Source organism: Narcine bancroftii, chromosome 13 (assembly GCF_036971445.1).
Source record: "Narcine bancroftii isolate sNarBan1 chromosome 13, sNarBan1.hap1, whole genome shotgun sequence".
Lineage (NCBI taxonomy): Eukaryota > Metazoa > Chordata > Chondrichthyes > Torpediniformes > Narcinidae > Narcine > Narcine bancroftii.
Window position 1 is genome coordinate 22,748,634 of NC_091481.1, and position 24,636 is coordinate 22,773,269.

The 24,636-nt window shown below is 41.1% G+C and overlaps 1 protein-coding gene across 1 annotated transcript in view; it reads left to right on the forward strand.

The window, feature by feature from the left end:
• Positions 1–20,326, forward strand: part of celsr1a (cadherin EGF LAG seven-pass G-type receptor 1a) — a gene marked incomplete at its 5' end in the record, with an annotated part of 257,770 nt that extends 237,444 nt beyond the window's left edge. Inside the window, 7 exon segments of the mRNA XM_069909385.1 lie at positions 1,333–1,458; positions 6,591–6,715; positions 8,290–8,390; positions 9,493–9,669; positions 10,990–11,229; positions 14,771–15,044; positions 19,074–20,326. Of these exon segments, the coding sequence (XP_069765486.1) occupies positions 1,333–1,458; positions 6,591–6,715; positions 8,290–8,390; positions 9,493–9,669; positions 10,990–11,229; positions 14,771–15,044; positions 19,074–19,098 (1,068 nt within the window).
• Positions 20,327–24,636: the final 4,310 nt, after the last annotated feature.

Here is a 24,636-nt window from a genome sequence, read left to right on the forward strand (position 1 = left end):
TTGATAAGGAGCTGGTCATAATTGTCATTATTCACAAGAGTACAAAGGTTAAATTGAGATGGTAATGTGAATTCCAATGTGATACCAGATTAGACTCATTGTGCTTTGATGCGTAAGCAATAATCTGACCAATTCCATTGCACAGGAACAATAGAGAACTTGTTTAATACTGTGTTGAATGTGCAATTCTTCATTTACACTCACCAAATCTAATGATATTTTTAAATGTAATAAGCAGAGAAATGAAATTAGATACTGATTTTTCAGTTGCTAACATTTTTACCATGCCCTACAATTTAATTAACATTTTGATATGCTTTGTAAAGATGAAATTCTCCTGCCATGTAACATTGGAAAGAATTGGATGCAATTGCTTGAAAAAGTGGGATCATTGCACATAAGGCACAGATACAGACATATTTATGAACACACATTAGTTCATCAATTGTTATCATCTCACAAACTAAATTTGTCAGACTGTGGTCGCTGAACAAAAAATATTACCAGAGGCCAGTGAAAAAGCAAGATTGGATTTGAGCAGATGAGGTCAAGGTAACCAGCACATCTTTAAGCAAGCTCTTCAGAATCAGAATTTATTGTCATAAACGCTGCAAAATTTGGTGTAATGCAGTAGAATCATAGAGCAAACATTCATATTGTAACCATCTTACATTAATAAATACAAAAAAAATAAATAGTGCCTGAAAAGTAAGGCAGTGTCTTTGGTTCATTGATTAGTCAGGAATCTGAAGGCAGCGGGGAAGAAGCTGTCCTTGTGCTGTTGAGCACTCCTCTTTAGGCTCCTGTACCTTTGTCCTGATGGTGGTAGAGGGAAGGGGGCATGGCCTGGGTGGTGATAGAGGCTGCTTTTTTAAGACACCGCCTCATGTAGATGTCCTCGGCGGAGTGAAGTCAAGTGCCTGTGATGTTGCAGGCCGAGTCAACAACCCTCTGGAGTTTTTTCTTGCCCTGAGATCTTCGTGATTGCATCAGCATGGAGGCTCCAGGACAGATGTTGACTCTTTTTAACTGACTCCATTCTTCATATTCAGTCCAACAGAGTGAGCGTTGGCGACTATTCAGTCATAGAGGGAAGCCCAATCATTTATGACCAGTGAGGAAATGATGGAAGGTGATAGGTGGATAAATTTTTAAAAGTCATAAGGGCAACAGCAGCTATAAGGCCACTTCAGTAGTTCCATTGGTGCTATCACTAAGATAGCTCTGTGGGTCAGCATGCACGATGCAGTTGGATTTGATTGGGAATGATTAAACAGAAGCTTTCTGGCTTTTTTTTTCAGTCATTGCAAGTTAATTTCTCTGTGATTTCAGGGTCTCTTCATTTTCTTCTGCCACTGTATCTTCAACAAAGAAGTTCAAAAAGCTTTGAAGGACATATTTACTGGAAAGAAACAGCATCCAGATGACACAGCACTGACCAGAACTACAATTTTATCTGTAAGTGCTCAGAAAAGGAATGTGGTTTGAAGCGTTCCAAATTGTTATGATATGCAAATCTTCACTGAACAGATTTTTCTCACCCCGATAAAGACACTACATAATCTGGTTCCCTAGGAACGGTATCAACAGTATTAACGCTCTTTGCATAAATTGAATTAAAAATAGTTCAGATATTAAATTGACATTTTTGTGAATTGTGTTATGACTGTAACCATAATTGGCCTATCTTTCAGAACCCCAAAGTTAAACAATAGATCAGAATCAGTATTTATTGTCATGAGCAAGTCATTAAATTCGATGTTCTGTGGCAGCATCATAGAGCAAACATTCATATTATAACCATCTTATGACGTTACTATAAAAATTAAAATAATAAGAAAGGCACTGTCTTTAGGAATCTGATTGCAGCGGGGAAGAAGCTGTCCTTTTGTCGCTGAGTTCTCGTCTTTAGGCTCCTGTACCTTTTCCCCCAATGGCAGCAGAGAGAAGAGGGCATAGCCTGGGTGGTGGGGATCTTTGAGGAGAGATTTTGCATTTTTAAGACCCCCGCCTCATGTAGATGTCCTCGATGGAGTGAAGTCGGGTGCCTGTGATGTCACAGGCCAAGTTAAGAACCCTTTGGAGTTTATTCTTGTCCTGAGAGTTGGCGTCTCCATGCCATGAAGTGATGCAATCAGCATGAATGCTCTCCACGGTATGCCTGTAAAGGTTAACGAGAGTCTTCGGTGATATACCAAACAATCTCAGACACCTCACCAGAGTATATCTTTGTAATTGCATCAACTTGGAGGCTCCAAGACAGATCCTCGGATATGTTGACACCAAGGAATTTAATGTTCTTGGCTGGGTCATGTTCCCCTGATTTCCTCCTGAAGTCCATAATCATCTCCTGATTTTGCTGATGTGGAGCTTTCTTGTCGCTACGCCATTCAACAAACTGATCTCATTGCTGTTTGAGATTCTGCCGACAACTGTGGTGTCATCGGCAAATTGTGCCTGACCACACAGTCATTGGTGTATAATGAGTAGAGCAGTGGGCTAAGCGCCCATCCTTTGGGTGCACTTGTGTTGATAGTCAGTGAGGAGGAGATGTTCTTTCCAAGTCATACTGACTGTGATCTTCCAATGAGAAGGCCAAGGATCCAGTTGCAGAGTAGGGTACAGAGGCCTAGATTATGTAGCTTCTGAACAGCACTGAGGGGAAAAAAGGTATTGAAGGCTGAGCAAATTTAGTATTTGTTCTATTTAATTCAGCACATTTAGCTCAAAATTGGCACATCGACAGAGGTTCATTATTCCACATTAAGATTGTAAAGTCATCACAAACCCACTTACAGTTTTTTCAGGTCTGACACATGAACATTGGCAGGCTTCTTTCTGGGTTCACAGAATCACAAGATGAAAGATGCCATTCAGCCCATCTCAGCTCAGTCAGAAGATGCTATTACACCCTCCACGTTCCCTCCAGCAAACAACTCCCTATTGAACAAAATTCTGCCCTTGACTTCTATACCCTTATCTTAAGTATCTTGGTCACTTCTTATTGTGGTCGAAATCTACAACCCTCGCCATGATCGTTCACCAGATTTCTCTTCAGCCCCTTTAGCAAAGCGAAGGGCTGTTGTAGATTTAGCTGGCCTGTGCAATTTAATTCATTATGACCACCTATGAAATCCTGCATTAACTCTAGCGAAAAGCCAAATTTACATTTTCTTTGTTTCCTACATGCCTGTCCAAGAAGGATCTTTTCTCTGCACCATTCCAGGTCATGGGACTCTCATAGACCAGTGTAGAACACTAGACGCAAAATGTAGTCCAAAGAGAAGGAGTATTCAATTTTTGTACTGGGAAGCAGTTTAGCATAGGGTTAGGGGAATCTCAGAATTAGAGAAACAAGCTCTGAACTTCTGTGCTGCATTACATTTCAAAACTGCATATGTCACTCGGAAACTTGGAAAATACTTTGGTCTCTAACCATTGTATGGAATAAAACTATTTTATTACACAGCTGTACTTTCTAAAGAGAGAAGATTGCTGATCCTTGTGTTGGGGTGAATATAGCATGGATAGGGTGGACAGTCAGTATCTTTCTCCAGGACAAAATGTCAAATACTAGTGAGTTCAGCATGAAAGTGCGAGGGAGAACATTTAAAAGAAATTTATGAGGCAAGACTTTTTACACAGAGTGGTAGGTGCCTGGTACATGCTACCTGTAGAGGGGAGAAGCAAGTACAATAGTGATGCTTATGTGGCATTTAGCCAGGTATGTGATCAGGCAGGGAATGGAGAAATGTAGACCACGTGCAGACTAATTTGAGTAGTTTAGAGTGGCATTGTGGTTGGCGCAGACTTCAATGGACTGGAAGGCCTGTTCCTGAAGCTGCCTCTTCTATGTCCTAAGAACATAGGAAATAGGAGTTGGCCATCTGGCCCATCGAGCCTGCTCTGCTATTCAATGAAATCATGGCTGATCTGCTGATAGGTTCATCTTCACCTACCTGCCTCTTCCTCATATCCCTTAATTCCCCGACTATGTAAAAATCTATACAACCTTGTCAAATAAATTTACTGAGGTTGCCTCCACTGCTTCAATGGGCAGAGAATTCCATGGATTCATCACCCTCTTGAGGCCACATCCCCTGGTTCTTGTCTCCCACACCAATGGAAACAGCACCAACTACTATCTTATCTGTATACCTTTCATAATCTTATACGTTTCTATAAGATCCCCTCTCAATCTTCCAAATTACAGTGAATACAATCGTAGATGACTCCATCTCTTCTCATAGGCTAAGTCCCTCATCTCTGGAATCGACTTGATGAACCTCCTCTACGCTAACTCTAGATGTGGCCTCACCAGTACCTTGTACAGCTGACAGCATAACCTCCCTGCTCCTAAATTCAATCCTTCTAGCAATGAAGGCCAACATTCCATTTGCCTTTTTGATAGCCTGCTGCACCCGCAAACCAACCTTTTATGATTAATGCACAAGCACTCCCTTGAGCATGGCAGCATGCTGCAATCGCCTTCCTTTTAAATAATAGTCTGATCTTCCATTTTTCCTTCCAAAGTAGATACCTCATATTTACCAACATTGTACTCCATCTGCCAGACCCTTGCCCACTCATTTAGCCTATCTATATCTCTCTGCAAGCTCTCCATATCATCTGCACAATTTGCTTTTCCACTCAATTGAGTATCATCAGGGAACTTAGATACACTACTCTGTCCCCTCTTCCAGATCGTTAGTGTAAGTTCATGTCTGTGGGTCAGTCAGTGACCTGTGGTACATGGTAGTGCGTGAGAAACGAGACCTTTAGATGTTCGTTGTGGCTTAATTGTGTCCACTGATGAAATATGGGAGTGGAGCAAGAACCACAGTTGTGGTAAGCCTGACAGTAAATGAGCTGCAGTTTGGCACACAGTGTTTTTGGCAGGGGGAACCAGACCACATGCATTATACTGTTGGGGTGTACCAGATTTCCAAGAACACACAGGCCAGGGAATACTGCATCACATGCATTGTACTGTTGGCGTGTGCCAGATTTCCAGGAACACGCAGGCCAGGGAATACTAGACCACATGCATTGTACTGTTGGGGTGTGCCAGATTTCCAGGAACACGCAGGCCAGGGAATACTAGACCACATGCATTGTACTGTTGGGGTGTGCCAGACTTCTAGAAACATGCAGATTTCTCCTACGTACATTCTAGGGTCCCATCTACTTGGCCTACTCATTTTTTTAAATCATATTGATTTGAGAGCAGAATGGAATTTAATGTGGAAAAATATTGTTCACCTAGGAGAAAGAATGATAAGATAGATTATTATTCAAATGGAGATGAAAGCTGCAGGGATTTGGGAATCTTTGTATATTTAAATTTAAAATTTTTAAATTTAGACTTAGAGCACAGTAACAAGCCATTTCGGCCCACAACCCCATGCTACCCAATTTACATTTAATTAACCTACACCCCGGTATATTTCAAACGGTGGGAGGAAACCAGAGGCCCGTGGGGAAAATCCACGTAGACTTGGGGAGAACGTTAAAACTCCTTATAGACAGCGTGGGATTCTAATCCCCCGGTCCTGGTCGCTAGCGGTGTAAAGGTATTGCACTAACCACCACGCCACTCCACAGAAATCTGGCATATTGGTGCAGCAGGTAGTTAGGACAGCTAATGGAATGTTGGTATTCAACGCACATGGGTGGGGTGTCTTACAACTGCATAAGACACTGGTGAGGTACAGATTTGGTCTTTTTATTGAAGCAAAGATTATTGGAGACAGACTGCGAACTCCCCCATGGATGGAGAAATTGTGTAGAGAAGTTGAGCAGTTTGAGTCTACCGTATATTTCAGTGTATGTCAACCACCATATAAGTCAACCCCCATTTTTTTGGAGTTTTTTTGGGTTTCAGGACTCGATTTGTATGCCAAAATATGTGGTATATTCATTTAAGTCCAGAAAAATTAAGGATCAATTGAAATCTTATTTTTTGGCCTTATTGATCTTGCCACAATTCCATCTTCCGTGGGATTGAGAAGAGGAGAGAACAAAATCAAGTCGGGTAGATCCCTTCCGTCATCTAATGTATTAGAAATTAGTGTTGAAAAGAGTTCATAACAAAATCTTATTTCTCATTGAAGTATACTGCTTCTAGTTCACGACAGGTAGTACCAACATCTTCACCCCCCCCCCACCACCACCACTCCTTTCCCTTCCCTACTCCCTTCACCTCTCCCTACTCAACCCCTCTGAGCTCCCCATTTCTTTCCACCCCTCCAATCCTCAAACCCTCTCATTCCCCCCCCACCTACTCTTTAGTGACCCCCCCAACCCTGTGCTCCTCTCTTTTCCCACCCCCCCAAACTCCCTGACAACTTTGTTCAAGCGACTACCTACGTTTCGCTCAACCCCAAAACATTGGTTATGTATCTTTATCTTTGCTATATGAAGTGCACTGTTTGACATGCTGAGTTTCTCCAGCTTTGTTATTTTACTTGTTCTTTCTGGATCATCCTATGCTCATCATTTTGTTGACTGAAAGCCACTAACTAACTTTGCTGGTAGCACAAATCAAGAGCACTGAACTAAACAGCGGGTGGCATTCTGCTCTCTCCTAGCGATCACTCAACTGTAACAATACATATGTGGATGAGGGTCGAATGTATCGCACTGCCATTGGAGAGTCCACAGCCTCCATGGAGAGCACTGTCAGGTCAGCCAAGAGCCACAATAGCTGCATCAGGTAATCAGGTGGAGGGTGCATGACTCTGATCTATCCTGCTAGACCAATGTGATCAACTGCATGGTCTATTAACATTTAATTTGAACAATTTTATGGTCGCTTGGGCTTTGTAATCTTTCAAGCACTATATCTCTCAGAGAGATCTGGAAATATAGATTCCCTGAAGGTGGCGACGCATGTGGACTGGGTTATATAGAAAGCTTCTGGTATCTTAGCCTTTATAAATAAAAGTATTGAGTATAGGAGCTGGGATGTTATATTGAAGTTGTTTAAGACATTGGTGAGGCCAAATTTGGAATATTGTGCGCAGTTCTGGGTGCCTAACTTCAGGGAAGGTCTTCAGGAGTTGAGTTTCAGGGAAAGATTAAAGAGATTAGGACTTTATTCCTTGGAGCGAAGAAGAATGAGGGGAGATTTCGAAGAGGTTTACAAGATTATGAGAGGTCCAGACAGAGAGGATGCAAGTAAGTTTTTTCCACTTAGATTGGGGGAGATAAGTACAGGAGGTGATAGTTTTAAGCTAAAGGGGGAAAGGTTTAGAGGGAACATTAGGGGGAAGTTCTTCACAGAGAGTGGTGGAGTGTGGAATGAGCTGCCATCTGATGTGGTGAATGTGGGCTCGATCTTGTGTTTTAAGAATAAATTGGATAGGTACATTGATGGAAGGTTACGGAATGGGAGCAGGTCAGTGGGACTCAGGAGATTAACTGGGCCAAATGGGCTGTTTTCTCTGCTGTAGCATTCTATGGTTCTATATCTATTTGATCATACTTTCGTTTGCCCAACTTATTATAGCTATCTGCAATTTTCATTAAAATTAAACACGCATGGAGACTTGCAAATTCTTGAAAATGTGATGATGGCACTGTATGTTAATTGTAAAAAATGCTTAATTTTAAGTTAAGTAAACCCTGAGGCTGTATTAATTTATTTGGAATACTGCTAGCTTATAACTCAATTGCAATATTGCGTCTGTATAAAATAATGTCTGCTTTAAAATGCATTGAACTGTACAGAGGACTACAAAGCATGATTACATGGCAAGATAAAAGTGCTCAGGTGGACCTAGTGAAGACCACATTTCTGTTTTTGTAAAATTTAAAATCAATTAAGTTATGAATTTCTGCAGGCAACTACAAGTACAATTCCACGAGAAGGTAGCTAATATTGGATTCTTTTTAGTTTTCATTTTACTTTTGGGTCATTAGCCACTTTGTTTTACTATGGGTTTGGCTTAGGGTGATAGGGTTTTCATCAGTTATTGCTCACTATTGTTTTTCCTGTTAATCTGCTGCATTCTGCCATTCCCTTATTCTTCTGAAATACTGGGTGGAGTCCTTTCGTGTTGCCAAAGTGAGTGAACCTCTCGTCTTTAGGAAGTTGTATTTGCTGCCTTTTCTCCAACGTAGATTGTCATTGCCTTTGACCTTTTTCTTGAGAAGACCATTTCATGGAATTGCTTGAAACAGAGGCAAGGAAATCTATTTGCAAACTAGTCATAACCTCAAACTTAGTTCCTTGTCTAATTTTGGCCAAATTGCATTACTACCTAAAAGGTTTACGTCTTTTTACAGAGATGAAGCTCAGAGAGTGAGCTTATTGTCAAGCCGAGCAGAAGTTGGGCAAACTGAACCAGATTCCTCAATATTCCACAAAAAAATAAAGAAATCTGATGGTAAGGCTCTTCTGTCTACACAGTCTGATAATCCATTTCTCCAAAATGGATACTTTGTGAATTATCTATTTAAACACATTGGCAATATTCAGGAAACCAAAAAGTTCTGATACAGAGTAAATACGAGTTCAAGTTTATTATCATCCAATTGGACAAATTCAACGTGATGAAATGGTGTTCTCCGGTCCTCAGTGCGAAATATGCAGACTTGCAACCAGACAAACAATAAATAAACAATAAAGCTTTCAAATATATAAGTAAATAAATAGATGCAGTTTCATGAATATGGAAGTCTCAGATGGTTAGTGTGAGCGGCCTTTGGTCGTTCAGCATTCTCACGGCCCAGCCTGGTGGTGCTGGATCTGATAGTCCTGTAGGGGTCTTTAATGGCTTTGCATGCCCTCTTCAGACAACGATCCTTGTAGATCATGTCGATTTGGTGGTGGGTGGGGAGAGAGACCCAAGCGATTCTCTCAGCCACTCTTATGGTCCAGTAGGTTGACCTCTGATCCAGTCCTCTATAGCAACTGTACCAGACTGAGATGCAACCAGCCAGGTTGCTCTGTATAGAGCTCCGGTAGAAGGTTAACATGATGGTGGCTGGTAGCCTTAACCACTTCAGTCTTCTCAGGAAGTTCAGTTGCCATTGTGCTTCCTGAACAAGTGAGGAGATGTGTGTCCACGATAGGTCACTTGTTAAGTGGACTCCATGATGCTCTGCTCTCTCCACTACTAAGCTATTGATGTGCAATGGAGGATGGTCATTCCTGCTCCTCCTGGAGTCTATGGTCTCTCCTTTGTCCATGTTGAGACTCTAACAATTGACATAAAGGAAAATCCATTTTAAAATCAAGTGATATTTATAGCAATCTATTCAGACTTAAGTAATTATTTTCAAAGTTTAGCAGCAGAATTTAATTTGGTGATATCAAGCATTTATTTAAAATAAATAGTTCATAGGCCTGATCTCGATTTGGTGTGTATCAAGTCACTGTTACTCTTGTGAGACTCTACTCTACATGATGGCTAAGAGTCAGCCAAATTTGTGAATACTAATAGCAGTGTATATGTGTCTTCCTTATTCATGGTTCCTTTCTCCCAGACTCCGACTCTGATTCTGACAGTGAACTTTCCCTGGAAGATGATCACAGCAGCTCCTATGCTTCTAGTCATTCGTCAGATAGTGAAGAAGATGAATTTCAAGCAGTGCCGAACCCCAAATGGAAAAAAGGGGCACCCAAAAACAATGAAAGAAATCCCATGCACAGTACACCAAAGGGTAAGGCACAACGGTGGAAAAGTGATAGCTCACAAATGGAATAATGAGCTGCTTAGTGTCTCGCTTTGGAACTCTGCTTTTCCAAGGAGAGTTCTCCTCCTGGCATTTCTCTCGCTCTCTGAGATTAATTAGCTGTCTGATAAATGAGATCAGGTAATCTAAAGGCAAAGCTTTATTTCTATTTTTTTTAAAGTTTAGATATGCAGTACGATAACAGGACCTTCCGACCCACGACACTCAAATGCCCTGATTGACCGGCAACCTCCATACATTTTGAAACGGAGCCCAGAAGAAAACCCATTCAGACACGGGGAGAACATACAAACTCCATACAAGATAGCACCGGTATCGCTGGTGCTATAATATCATTGTGCTAACGGCTATGCTAACTGTGCTGCCCAGGGAAGAGAGAGGGAATCTGAAGCCCCGTTCACACTGGCACTTTAATCCAGAAATAAACTGCCAATCTACCGGTTAATGTGCCAGTGTGAATGCTTGTGAACTGGCCACAGGCGTGAGATTGGCCTGGGGATGAACTGCCATGGGAGGGCGTATCATCGCCGATTCATTTTGAATCGGCGTTCCGGTTAGCCCAGTGTGAAAGGGAGGCAGACCATCACTGCTGGAGGATAGGTGCCTCTTTGCTCTGGGGTGCGGGTGGTGAGTGTGAAAGGGCGCAGAGAGCTGGGTAACACTGGTCCAGTGTAAAGGCAAAAATGCTATTTTGAACTGATTCATTGAACTGCCAATTTACCGGTTAACCAATGTGAAAAGTGCTTAACATTGCCCGATTACCATCAGGCTGAGTAGTTTAAATTTAAATTTAGACACGCAGCACAGAAACGGGCCCTTTCGGCCCACGAGCTCATGCTGCCCAATTATACCCAATCGGCCTACACCTGCGGTACATTTTTGAGGGGTGGGAAGAAACCAGAGCACCTGGAGGAAACATGGGGAGAACATACAAACTCCTTACCGACAGTGTGGGATTCGAACCCAAGTCTCTGGTGCTGTAATAGCGTTACACTAGATGTTACACTAATCACACTACCCCTGTAAGGTTTGCAATATCCAAAGATGCCCCTCTGATGGAGGTTTGTTTTCAGAAGTATTTAATTTCTTGTGATACAGAATCTCAACAAATCATATTTGGAAGTAATGTTAATAAAGTGAACAATGCAGATTTTTCACAGAGGCTCGTATTAAACTTTCTTTAAGCACAGAAGCGATATTTCTGAAACTTGAACGCTGCCTGTTTTGTGAGGTTGGGTCACACAGAGCTGGATTGCCAGTTCAGCTTTGGCCTGTTTCCCTCGACAGGTGAACCCATGCCCAATCACGGGAAACAGTACTGGCCGGCAGAATGTACAACAGCCAGTGACAGTGAGGACCACGGACCACCCGAGAAGTTAAAGGTGGAGACGAAAGTCAATGTTGAGTTTCACAGAGAAAACAATCACTGTGGAGATGTCCCAAGGGGAAATGAGGGCGAGCCACAAGAAAAGGAAATTCCACTTGGGCCACAACCGAACACCAATCCACATCCAGAGCAAAGAAAAGGCAAGTATTCCCCTCAAAATGCAAAAGCATTTCATTATCCTTCAACAGGGTTTAAAATATTATTATTCTTTTCAAGAAACAAAAGTGCAAAACAAAATATGTAAATAAATATTTTGAAGTTTAAAGAATTAATTTTTTTTGTCTTTGAAAGCAATTTATGCTGAACATAGCATTTTATTTGGTTGCCTAAGATCAAATGGGATATAGCACAGGCTTGCCTTTAAGTTCCTCTTAAGGTTTTGAACAGGGGGAACATCTCTGGAACAGTGGTGCTACAATGGTGAGTTTAATGTTTCCCAACTAGGATATTGGAAGGAAGACGAGAGGCTCCGATAGTTCAGTGGTTAGAACACTGGTCGTGTAAACCAGGGGACGCGGTCATTTCTGTGCGGGGAGCTGGACAAAGTGGCGACTCTATCTTCCTTATGGTAGACAAAGTTAAAGAATTTAATGTATGTTACATTCTAAATGTAGTATTATGTGACAATAATGAAACCTTTACCCTAACTGATCTCCTAGTTGCTAATTGAACATTCACGGTGCAGGTTTGGTGTGGCAGTGGTCTGAGTAGTTAGCTGGTTAGCCTTTTGCCTCTCCAGGTCTGAATGATTGCATGGAGATTGAAATGCAAAACACTGCAGATGTTGGAAATCTGAACACAAAGTGCTGGAAATGCTGAGCTGGTCAGGCAGCACCTTTGAAGAGAGAAATGGGGTTATCATTCTTGTCTAAATCATTCATTCATGGAAGATTCAAAATCAAACGTGTTACAGTTGCAGAGAAGGAAATCATCCCCAATGGGGTGAAACCCATAAATCCTGCGAGCTGTTTCAAGAGTGTGGATGACCCACCCAAAATACTTGTAGAACTAGGTGGGTGAAGTCTGACTAAACATGTTCCCTTATTTCTCCACCTACTTAGAGAAGGTACCAGTTACCCCTGTTACCAGAAGATTTTCAAATCTATTTAACGGAAAATTATTGCAGCAAATTTGTAGAGCTTATAAATTCATTGTAAAGTCTTGACAGTACCATGGCACAGCACTTGACACTGCTGCTCCATATCTTGGGTGCTGTCTGTGTGGAGAGTACGTTTTCCCATGAATACCACCCCCAGCACAAAATCCCAAGACATGCTGGTAGCTTAATTGGCTACTTTAAATTGCTGCTTAATTTAAGTCAACAAAAAAAAGTTTTGTCCATCGGTATGTGAGAGAGAATAAGCACATCTTGGAAATAGTGTCTTAGTGGGACTAAGGGGTTTGCTTCACCTTTGAGGCAATGTGAATCCTTAGATCCAAATGACCTCCTCCTGTGTCATAACAAACATGTAATGATCTCTGACATTTATTTCAGTTGAAATTAAGATTAAATTTTATGCAATATCCTTTTCTCAAGTGAAAGTACAATGTTGTGATAATATATCAATATATAGTCGATCAACTGGATGGTACAGAGTGCATTTGGAAAGGAGCAGGATGTCAATCCTGAAAACAAAGGCGATATCTTGGGCCATATGTCTCCAAATAATGAGGTTAATCCATTGTTGATTTGTGATGTTTGTTTAGTAAAAGGATGCTTGTGCAGGAAACTGATCAGATTCTATTTATTGTCATTTAATAAAACAGAAATGTAACATTACATGAAAATGTCTTTGGTCTGCTGTAAGACAGGCAAAGAAAGGTTCACCATTAGCATTAATTAGCATTGTCCAGTGCCCCTTACAGTCAAAGAAAGAAAATAAAAAGAGAGTCTCCCCCCCCCCCCCCCACAACGTCACCTTGGTTTCGCCTCCAACCTTCCCACCAACCTCTACAGCCACAGAAGACTCTAGTTCAGTTCAAACCATTGTCAACCAGAGTCTGGATCCAAACCTCTGACACCCAGGGCCCTTCAGGAGCTCTTCTTGACTTCAGCATCCTCTTGACCCCCGGTTCCAAACTCTGGTTCTCACCAGCATCCTGGTGTGAGTCCTTTCACCTTGTCACCAGCAGCCTGTAGCCAGTGTGGGTTCCTTGCTCACACGCCACCAACAGCTAACGGCCTGTGTGCGTCCTTCAGCTGCAGAGCCCCTCGCTGGGCTGCCACTGTGATCACTGACCCACTGTCACCTATCAGAGTGCCCTGATGATGCTTATAATGGTTGAGTTAATATAGAACAAGTTTTTCTGAGGAAACCCAGTTACCATTAGAAAAAAAATCCTATTGTCATCACTTAGGTTGGAAATTAAAATAATTACACCCAAGTCTCTCCTTGGAAATCTTCTGCTTGTGACTTTGTTTGGGCCAATTCAAATGTATTACCCATCCTGAAATGCCCCTGAATAGAGGAAGCTGAAAACCATCTAGAGCAGTGGTTTACAAACTTTTTCTTCCCACTCACATACCTCCTTAATCAATCCTTTACTAATCACAGAACACAAATTGTACTTCATTGACTCGTTATGTGCACTGTTTCATAACTCCAGAGGAAATGGGCCAATTATAATTTCTCTCAAGCAAAATATTTCAGTAACAATTGGGCCTAGAGCAGTGGTTCTCAACCTTCCCTTCCCACTCACATACCACCTTAAGCAATCCCTTAACAATCACAGAGCACCGATGGCATAGGGATTACTTAAAGTGGAAAGTGAGTGGAAAGAAAGAGTTTGAAAACCACTGATCTAGAATCTAAGATTGAGTAATATCAGATTTCCTTCCTCGAAGGGCTTCAGTTGAGATTTTGGGACACAATCCAAGATGTTTGTGGTCACTGTTACTGATATCAGCTGTTTATTCAATACTCGTACGATTACTTGAATTTAAATTCCACAGCTGCCTGAATGGGATTCAAACTCCAGTCTCTGAATCAATGGTCCCGGCTTCTGGATGCTAACCCAGTAATGTAGCTGCAATGCAACAGCGCAAAACAAGCCTTATCAGTACAATTGAATGTGCCCCTGAGGTCATCAAATACTCTGCTCATCCATTCATAGTTGGAGAAATTAGTTGCATGCAGAGCTGATAGAGTTTGCTGCCTCCCATTTCCAGTGACCCAGGTTTGATCTGGACCTTGATGCTATCTGTGGGGAGCTTCCACTTCTCCCTGGGGAGCTTCTGTTCCCTCCTGCATCACAAAGAGGAATCAGTTGGTAGGATAATTAGCTACTTTAAGTTGTCCTGAGGGCAACTGAGGGTTAGAGGTAGAATTTGTTGGCTACTTTATGTTGTCCTGAGGGCAACTGAGGGTTAGAGGTAGAATTTGGAGGAGAATAAAACAGTATGACTGTAACTGGGTGTTTCATGGTTGCGTGGCCTTAAGGAACCAAAGTGAATGTTTTGGTGCAGCCTCACCCTCCTACAAGCTGGACGTCCCAGACTTTTAAAGATTGGTTTCATATAAACTTAGTCATAGGTATTGAGGATGATTAAAGACCAAGAAAATGATGGAAAAGTAAAGATGGGTTTAATTTTTGATGAAGTTGTTTGAAAATACCTTTCATTGAAATTTTAAATTTGCACTTTGAAGTACCTGGGTATACATGTATTCTTTTCCACTGCAGGTATACTTAAAAACAAAGTCACCTACCCGCCCCCTTTAAAAGAAAAGAACCGGATAAATCAGATACGTAACGAACTCTCCAATTGTAAAGCAACACCCATTGCCTCACAGACGTCTTCAATAATGCCCAGTGATGGCGCACGCACTGGCACAGGGATATTGATAAAGCAGCCAAGCCGGCAGCCATCAAGAGAACAGTTAAATGGGATAGTGCCAATACCCATGACCATTCGAACGGGCACAAGCACTGCTCACAGAGACACTTCTGATTCGGAGTAAGTATCCTGCCAAAAATGGAAATCTTTTTTTAAAAATTCAGTTTGTGAGCGTGCCAGTAGATCTTTAATATTTGCATAATAAACATAATTTTTTTTAAATTGAAATGATGATTAGTGTATGTTGATGCCAAAAATAATTGGTTAGATCCATCAAACCCATTCTTTCTAACAGCCCTTGAGCACTTAGTGCATTGACTTGCAGATTTAAACTGAAAATGCTGCAAGTATTGAGTCGGAGAGAGAAGCAGCTTTCACTTCAGGACAATGAACCCCGCAGCAGAACCAGGAAAAGTTGGAGAGGGCTTCTGTTTTAGCTTTTTGATTATTTTGTTTGTTATCTCAGATTGTGCCTTCTATTTTATTTGTATGTTTTTGTGTTTATTTCACATGGCTAAAAGTGTACTCTTTACTTCTTGGCCTGCTGTGGGAATTGTTCTGTGTGATTTATACATGTTTTGCTTGATGACTTCAGCCTTGCTAGTTTAAAAGGATACCCGTCAGCAGTTGCCATCAGTGGGGTTTAGGTGGGGGTGGGGGTGGTGTAGATACTCAGTAATCTATTGGAGCCACAAAAGCTCTGTGTCAGCTGGGCTATTTAAAATGATCTTCTTGCAGAATGGTGACATTCTTCTGTGTTAATAATTTTTTAAAAATTACCATATAAATTAATCTTCTCCGGCCTTTTTAATAATTGTATCCTAGCAGTGAAAATCCCCATTAAACCAAGCACCTGAAGGACTTTGTTTTTTATTTAGAATCTCTTAAAGCAGCATAAGGTGACTGCCAAACCTGTAAATGCCGAGGAGAGGCATGTGACTAGACCATGCTATTAAACCTCACAGGCACGAGACAATCCTTCTAGCTTGAAGCAAGCAATAGCTGTTAAAATTGGCTACTTAATCTAGTTGTTGAATACTGTGAGACAGACTATCCTTCAGAAAAGCCAAACGACCTGTGGACCTTATCTTTAATAAAACCTTTCAACTTATTTTCCTGGGTGACTCCCTTCCCTTCCATTTTTTTTCCTCCACCCCAAAGGGGGTGACTAACCTGGAAATAGATGTAATAGAATGATCGGTCATCTATCTAGCTGGAGTTCCCATGTACACGTCTTGTCGGCGAATAGTGCAAGACCTGTGTGCGTGTGTCCGTGCAGGCGGAGGTTGGCAGGAGAGGGAACTGAGGTTGAAATGACGGAGCTGGATCCAACTGTACTTTCACACTTCACTGCAGAACCACTGCTGACTGAGACGACAGAGATTGGCTGACTTGCACCTTCCTCTCCAGTCAAATGGCATTCCCAATCCATCAACACAACCCACATTGGGCCCATGGCCTCTCTGTTCTGCAAGGTCTTGCCCCTCACTGTGCATTTGGATTTGCCCTGAGCTACTGCTATCTGTGTTTTTCCCCCATTTTGTTTTGAACTTTCTTACTCCTGTGTTTAATGTTTATTGGTGTATAGACTTTGGCTCTCCTACCTTATCCCTCTGTTAACTCTCAGTGTGTGGAGGGTTTCTTTAACATGATGATGTGCATTTTATTAATAATCCCTTCATTTTGATGGAGCCTGTAATATTACTCTACCACAGAGCTAGCTGGAATTAAAGTGCAGTAACTAATATACTAATCCAGTGTCATTACTCCAGTAAAGGCTTTACTAAGGCAAAGGATGCTTCCTTAAAAGAAGATTGAACATTTTTGTCCTGAGCCCTTGAGAGATGTCTGAAATACTTACTCATCAGCATTTGCCGTCAGTGCGGTTTTGGTGGGGGTGGGGGATGGTAATTATTGGAGCCACAAAAGCTCTGTGTCAGCTGGGCTCACCCCAACCCCTGTGAGCCATATTCTGTTGGCCCAAATTCTGGAATTCCTGTAGTTCCATTACAAAAAAATTTTGAAGGAAATTAATCCAGTTTGTGGCAAGATATTTTTTGGGGCATAATGGTTTCTTCAATGTCTTGACACAATGAAAAGAATCTGCACGATTCTGTGAAAAGTTTATAAATTAACGAAAAGGAGATTCAGCAAATATTTCCCCTCTGAATGAGAGGTTCTGACCCAGAATGTCGACAATCCCCTGATGACCCCCTGGACCTGCTGAGTTCCTCCAGCAGATTGTTTTCCACCAAGGCTATAACTTTAGTGTACTCTACATATATCTGTTTGTCACATTCACTAGACCTTTTATTGCAAGGAAATAAATTGACCTTATCTGTGGTTCATTATGATTTTAGAACAAAAGATTGTAGATATTTTCAGCAGGTCAGACACCATCTTCAGCAATAAACGGAGTTCCTGTTGCAGGTCATTGGCCTTTAACATCAGAAAATGTCACTGATTTTTTTCCCCCCGCCCGTTTCCATCTTCTTGTCCCAACTGCCTCAACCGGTGCTCCAGTTCTCATTTCCAACCCTACCCGTGAGAGCCCTTTGCTGCAGCTTTGAATGGGAAACCCAGCCCATTCCCCTCCAGCACCACTGTCCCTCATCAGGCTGAAGTTGTTCTCACACTGAACTCTGTCCAACTGAGAAGAGTGGCGAAGGGATGATCCAGAGGTCCAAACTTTGAAGGAATATGTGAAGGGTCCTGGTTTCAGTCTTATTCAGGTTCTTTCTGCCCCACTGCTTTATTAATTCATTTTCCCAGATGCTGCCTAACCAGTTGTGCCTACGATACTTGTTGTTTTAATCTCAGAATTCTCATATCTGCAGTACTCTGTGATCTCTTTTGTCACTTAGTCATCCTCTCTTTCAAAATCTTCCTTTTATGAAATGATTACCCCATTCATAACCCGTCCTCTGCATCTTAAAAATTTATTTGGCTTGTAACTTTTCCAATGTTCCGATTTCCGGTGTCCTCAGGATATAGTTTTTGGTCTGATTGTGGTATTAATTTGTTCCTAGTGCCAATTATTGAGGCTGCATTTTGCTGAAAGAACTTAATATTCTAAAACTACTTTAATTTAGAAAGGTATCCCACTGTGTCATACTAACTCTGTCAATTTTGCTGATGGTCTTTTGGAATGACATGCAAAATAGTTTGGGACAAGAAACTAAGTAAATAGCTTGGGACTATTCCTTGGAGTTTATTCAAGCATATAATATCCGAAGTGTGCACTTGACCAGGATGGACGTTGGGATGTTTTCACTGTTGGAAATGTCTTGAACAAGGGACTGGTCATTTAAAATGGAGGTACATAGAAATTCTTTACTAAAGAGAATGGTGGATCTGTAGAATTCTCTGCTCTGGCGAGTGGAGGAAATGGTTAATCAGAAGATTTGAACGTGGAGGAGGCAAAATCTTTGATAGATCAAGGAAGGATTTGGAGAAATTACCTAGACAAGGAACTGAGGCCAGCACAGATCAGCTGTGATGATATTAAATGAGGAGAGAAGGTGAGATGGGCCTGATAACCTCATCCTTCTCCTGTTTGTTTGAATTTTGTACACCCTATATATTGTGCTTTGATTCAAGCTGTCATGAATGAAGTATTGCAAGTTGCATGCTCTATTAAACTTTAACCCAACACTTTTTACAATTCAAACTATTTCACTTTTTAATAAGTTTAGTTTTGAAGTATGCTAATGTAATGGAAATGCTGATTTTGTTTCCATTAACTGGTCTCTATAAAACAATCAATCCATTTGAGTAAGACAATATAAGTGTATACATTCAATCTGTATAGAGATGCATGGTCCAATTTAATTTTTAGTAAATGTAAGACAAATTAACTTGGGGTAGTATATTGAAATTTTGCTTCTCTGAATGCAGAAAAGGAACCTTCATATCTGGAGTTTTACAGCATTAACCTGTGAGAAAATCAAACTTAGTGACGTAACTTGTTTTTGTGAACTAACTATACTGAGCCCTCACACTTTTAAAATATGACTGCAAAGATTGTTTTTAACTTTCTCCATGGTTTGAGCTCTGTGATTTAAAACTGCATGCTTTCATTTTGAACTTGCCTGTTAGTTCTGCATAACCATGGTTCTGCATGTTTCCCCTTCCTTTCCTTCCGTCCAGAGGAAGTAATGAAACCTCAATCTGACCCATCAGGAGATCAGAAGAATGATTGGACTCGTGAAAATTCTCACCATTGGCGTCGCCAATTCCTGTGTACCTCAGACTTCCCTCCCCCCCTTCCAAGTGTGCTATGGTGTGTTGAACCGGAATTTCTGCAAAGCAGATTCATGCACAGGAAGAGGAATGACCACAAAGGGGAAGACAAGGCCTGCAAAATGTCGAAAAAGAAATAAGAATGGAATTGGAAGGACAGGCATGTCTGTGGAATGCAAAATGGCACAGTTGCTATGTGCCAAAATATAGAGGACGTGCGACAGCTCGGGCAGTTCAGCGGTGTGACTGGATATCCTGAGGAAGTAGACAAATCTCAAAGACTGTAAGACAGTTATCTCAGCTGAAAACCATTGGCCTCTGTCTTTGGGTCAAAGGTTAGTCAGTTAGAGCAGCATAGGTGCTATACATTGGTGGCAGTGTCTGTTACATCAGCATTGTGCGGCTGGTGTTCTCCATTTGCCACTAGGAGAGAAGGGGATAGTCTTAAAATGAATGCATTTTGTACAACAAAATTCTGAGATGTATAGATACTTTTATATATTTTGTAAGTCAGTACTTCTGAAGAACTCACTTGTACATGGTTAACGTTGTTGATTTTATCCTTTGAATTACCAATCTGAATTTTTATAAAGGGAATATTGCACAATTTTACTTGAACTTGTGTTAATATTGTAAAATACATTTGTTTTCTACTGAAAGTTGTAACGATTTATGAGAAAATAGAATTTGAATGTATAACTACATCGATAAAGTTACTGGAAAAAAAATTGAGGAATCAAACCGAGTCTGTTCCTCCATTCAACCATGCACTTGAACTTGTGTGTTTGAGAGTTCTTTGCAGTTCGAAGATGTATATTGGTTCACTGGGGAGGTAAGGGTTTTGTCAACCAAACTTGATTGTTTTTATTTGAATACCTGTGAATATTTTGGCATTAGTACTGTTGTAGATTTGGTTTTAAATTGGTTTGAACAGAAACTATCAGAACAATTCCCATTTGTATAATTGTGACTCATCTCCTGTAGTAAATTGTTTGGTTTTATTCAGATAGTTTCTTTTACCTTTAATGCAATTTTATTCATGGCACAATTTAAAACAAGATTTAAAAAAAAATTTATGACAAAGCTGGTTTTTTTTTAAAAAAAGCAAAGAACAGATGTATCATATTTATTTACTGCAAAACACTGGAAACACAGTACAGAGAAGCAAAATTGTAAAATAAAGAGATTTTGACTTTTTCCATCTGCCTAGGTTGATTTGTTTCTTCGAATCGGTCCTTTGTGGAAGGTTTTAAATAATTACTGTTACTTCTGAATACCGTTGGAAGACTGCACCGCAGGAGGGCTGTGTGCAAATACATGCAAACACCCTGCAATGAAGTAGGTTTTATATGATGAGCTGAGGGACATCAGAGATGTCAGAGGTGAGTTTTTACACTGAGCGTGGTGGGTGCATTGCCTGACATGGTGGTGGAGGCTTGTACAAAACATGAAAGTCTGCATACGCTGTGGATTGTAGCCAAAACACAAAATGCTGGAGGAACTCGGTAGGTCTCACAGCATCCATAGGAGGTAAAGATATATTACCAACATTTTGGGCCTGAGCCCTTCCTCGGGGTGTGAGTGAAAATAGACAGGCCTCTGAATTAAAGGCTGGGGGAAGAATGGGAGGGAGGAGGAGTCCATACAAAAGGCATTAATTGGATATGATAGGGGGAAAGGTGAGAATTGATTTTGGCTCTGTGAAAGGAGTCTGAAAGAAAAGGAAAGAGATAGAGAGAGGCAGAGCTAGAGGAGAGGATTTGGGAGAAGTGGGGGTTAGGGGAAGGTGTTTAACAAAAACTGGTAAAGTCGATGTTAATGCCATCTGGTTAGAGAGTGCCCAGATAAGATGAGGTGTTGTTCCTCCAATTTGCAGGTGGTCTCAATCTGGCAGTGCATGAGACCATGGACAGACATGTTGGCAAGGGAGTGGGTGGGGGGGTGGTGGGAAATTGAAATGGGTGGCCACTGGGAGATCCCCGCTATTGAGGTGCTTAATGAAGCAATCTCCCAGTCTGTGTCCAGTCTCTAATATAGAAGAGGCTGGTACAACAGAAATATTTTAAACACTCTAAGATAGGCACATGGATGTAAGAAAAGAGGGTCATGGGTGTGAGGTTAGGAAAAATATAGACTATTGTGCAGAAGGTCTACATGAGGCAGGAAAAGATGGTTGATTGAAGGATCTGAACTGTGCTGTAATGTTCTATCTTTTGTAGACAGTGAATCAGTTTATTGCCAGACACACACACACACACACACACACACACACACACACACACACACACACACACACACACACACACACACACCACTTCCCCCCCATCATCCCTGGGCAATTGTTTGTGAAGGAGTTTGTACGTTTTCCCTGTGTCGGTGTGGGTAACCTCCTGGTGCTCCAGTTATCTCCCACCATTCAAAACATACCAGGGTTTGTAGGTCAATTGAGTGCCATTAAGCCAAAAGGGCCTGTAACAGTACTGTAAGTCTAAATATTAAAATTTAAATTAAATGACACCTCAGTCCAGTGGTGCTCAATCCCTCAGTAATTGCCAGAGGTGTGTGAATGGGTCAACAGCATCCAGCCATTCTGGTGGGACTGGCCATTCTGCATCCAGTCAACCGAGAGGACGATACTTTAACCCATCACTGAGAATCTGGCCCAAGTAGACCTGACTCTTCTTTGGTTTGCCAACTATCATTAAAAAATCCTGTGCCAGCTGCACTGCTCATGACCCCCTCTCATCTCCCCCTACTTCACCCTCTGAATGCCATTCTCAATCCCCACCACTACCCAATCGCAATCCCTGATGAGACAGTCACCCCCCTCCGATTAGATGGCCAGCTCCTCCACTCGATGCCCCTCGTCCCGTTGTTCTGTAGCTAAGCCTTACCTTGACTCACCCCATCCCTGTAAAATCTAATTCACACTCTTTGCCCCCACCCCCACCAATATCATCAGATCAATCCACATCAGCTAACCACAGGCATCTCTCTTCCCACTGCAGATGAGCCCTGGCCTCTGGTTTGCCAAAGCAAGTAGATGAAGGAAAGGTTTCCCTTCATTAGGCTAATCTGGTGCCAGGGTCAAAGCACTTCAAAGGCTCAACAGTTTAAAAGGCCTTTGTAGGTGTTATCCCCATTTTGATCTAAATCTCTTCCTTTCATTGTAGCCTCAATATTCATGGACCCTCCCTCAGCTCAGCTTTCTCATATGTCTTCTGCACATGCCATGGTCTCAATCACCAAACACCCACTGAGGAACCTCTTGTCTGTGCTCTTCAATGCTCTTTCAAGCCCTCGACTACCTTTGCAATTTTCCATTGTCTTTCTGTTGCTGTGGATCAGCTGAAGGAAAAGCAGATGACAAGTGGTTTTAAAAAAAGAACAGAAATTTTTCATGATTGATTTAGACCAAAGAGAGAAAAAAAGGGCAGAATTCAACAAAAGCCTACATGCCTTCATGCATGACTCTTTTTGATGGATCTTTTTGAACAGAGAAAGAATGAATGTAAATGAGAGAGATTCACAAAGTTAGTTTTATTCATGTTAGGTTAATTTCTAACTGGTCTGGTTTATGCTTGTTTTCCTTCACTGCCCACCCATCTATCTGCCACATTGACAAAAAATATTTTTTTTAGAAATACAATGGATTAATATGTGTGCGTGAGTGTGTTGTGTATATATATACACAATGCACCAAAACTCTTACTTCCTGCAGTCAAACAAGTATGTTCAATAGATCAGCTGCAATAATATACATTACATTACCTCAAAATGCTAAGACAGAAAAAGAGATGGTAAGTATAAAACTATAGAGAGATAGATTTTTTTTTTGGTGAACTTGAGGGCCCAGGGGGTGAGTACCCACTCTCTCATCAGAATGATGCTTTTAATACATCAAGGGGCTTTCTGTGGGACGACTAACATCACTCAAAAGTAGGATAATTTGTTCTTTACTGTAAATGCCATTTCGTCTGAAGACAGAGAGAAAAAATAGGTGAAGCTTATTCCAGCAACTGACACTAACTTGACCTGGGTTATTTTGCAGATTCAGCGTAGACAAAACAAGTTGTTTTCTTGCAAGCAGTAAGGGAATTAGGTTTCTCATTGATTTTTTTTACATTAATGCTTTCATGAAGTAGTGTACAATAATAAATAATGAGCGGTGAAACTTTAATCATCTCTATATCAGGTTTCCAATGCCATTTCTATGCCAGTCATCGTTTTAACAAAAGCTTCTCTGCTTTCTTGCATTTCATATTGAAATCTTTGTGTAATTTGCCTAATCTTCTTTTGTGCACAAAGCTAACATAAGCTCACCTGTATGTGACCTTTCATCTATCTCAGCTATTACTATAGTATGTATTTTTAATGATATCAGTTTTTAAAGTTCTTTAGGGAGGTACTAACTGGTTTGGCCTGCTTCAAGTTGCTATGCATTTACTGATGACTGATGAAAATGAAATGACACCAAGACAACGAACTACCAGAAACTCTCCAACTTGTTCTATTCATTCTCAGTCTATTTCTTTTTGTTGTTGAACTTTTGGGTCCTTTCAGCAATGCTATTAACCACGTTTCACCGGCAACCCATGCCGTTTGGGATACAAGGTATAAAAAGCGAGCTATGATTTGCTCATTAATTTCCTCCTCTCTGTCCTCCCGTACCCCACCTCCTTGCGCGTGAGGTCCACATTGTGCTACTGCTGGTCATGATCAAGGACTCCAAACAAATTTTAAAACGAATCACAATCTTTTAACGTCATTCCGTAAAAAGGTATTGTCTGATCTGTTTTGAGGCAAGAACTCTAAGAAGTGCGTGACTTTTCTTGCTTCATTTTATAAACTTCCTCCCAAATCATGAATTATGCTTTGTATGGTTGCAGGACCTCTGCTCTATTTTGTGTGTCCTGTCCCCTTTTGTAGGCTGCAGATACAGACACTCGTAGGTAAGTGATACATTCAACAAAAGTTGATTTTATTAAGCTTATTTCTCCAAAACAAGCAGCTTTGTTACATTTTTCTCTCCCTACTCTCAGTGACCTGAATGAAGACAATTATGTGAATGTTATTCCCTGTAGATTGCATGGATCACAATCTATTTGTTTGGATCTATAATAGTCATTCCTCTTTGAGTACACAGAACACCTTTGGGCAGAAGACTCACCCTGCCTGATTTTACCCAGGCAAAGTACAACTGTAAATGTTCCAATAATAATCTCTTGTGGTCTGAAATGGATATTTTGTATATTTTACAATGCATTCTTCTTGGATTGCCTGAGTACCTCTGACAGGGTCATCTATTTTTATAGAAAGAACCAAAATTAAGATATGCCAGACTTTATACATCAGTGTCTCATTGAATCAGCCTTCCAGTTCCTTTCTCTGATTGGTGTGCAGGTATTGTCATAAGATGAATAGACTCACATTGGGAACTGCAGTGTTCCCTTTAAACACCTAAATTTGG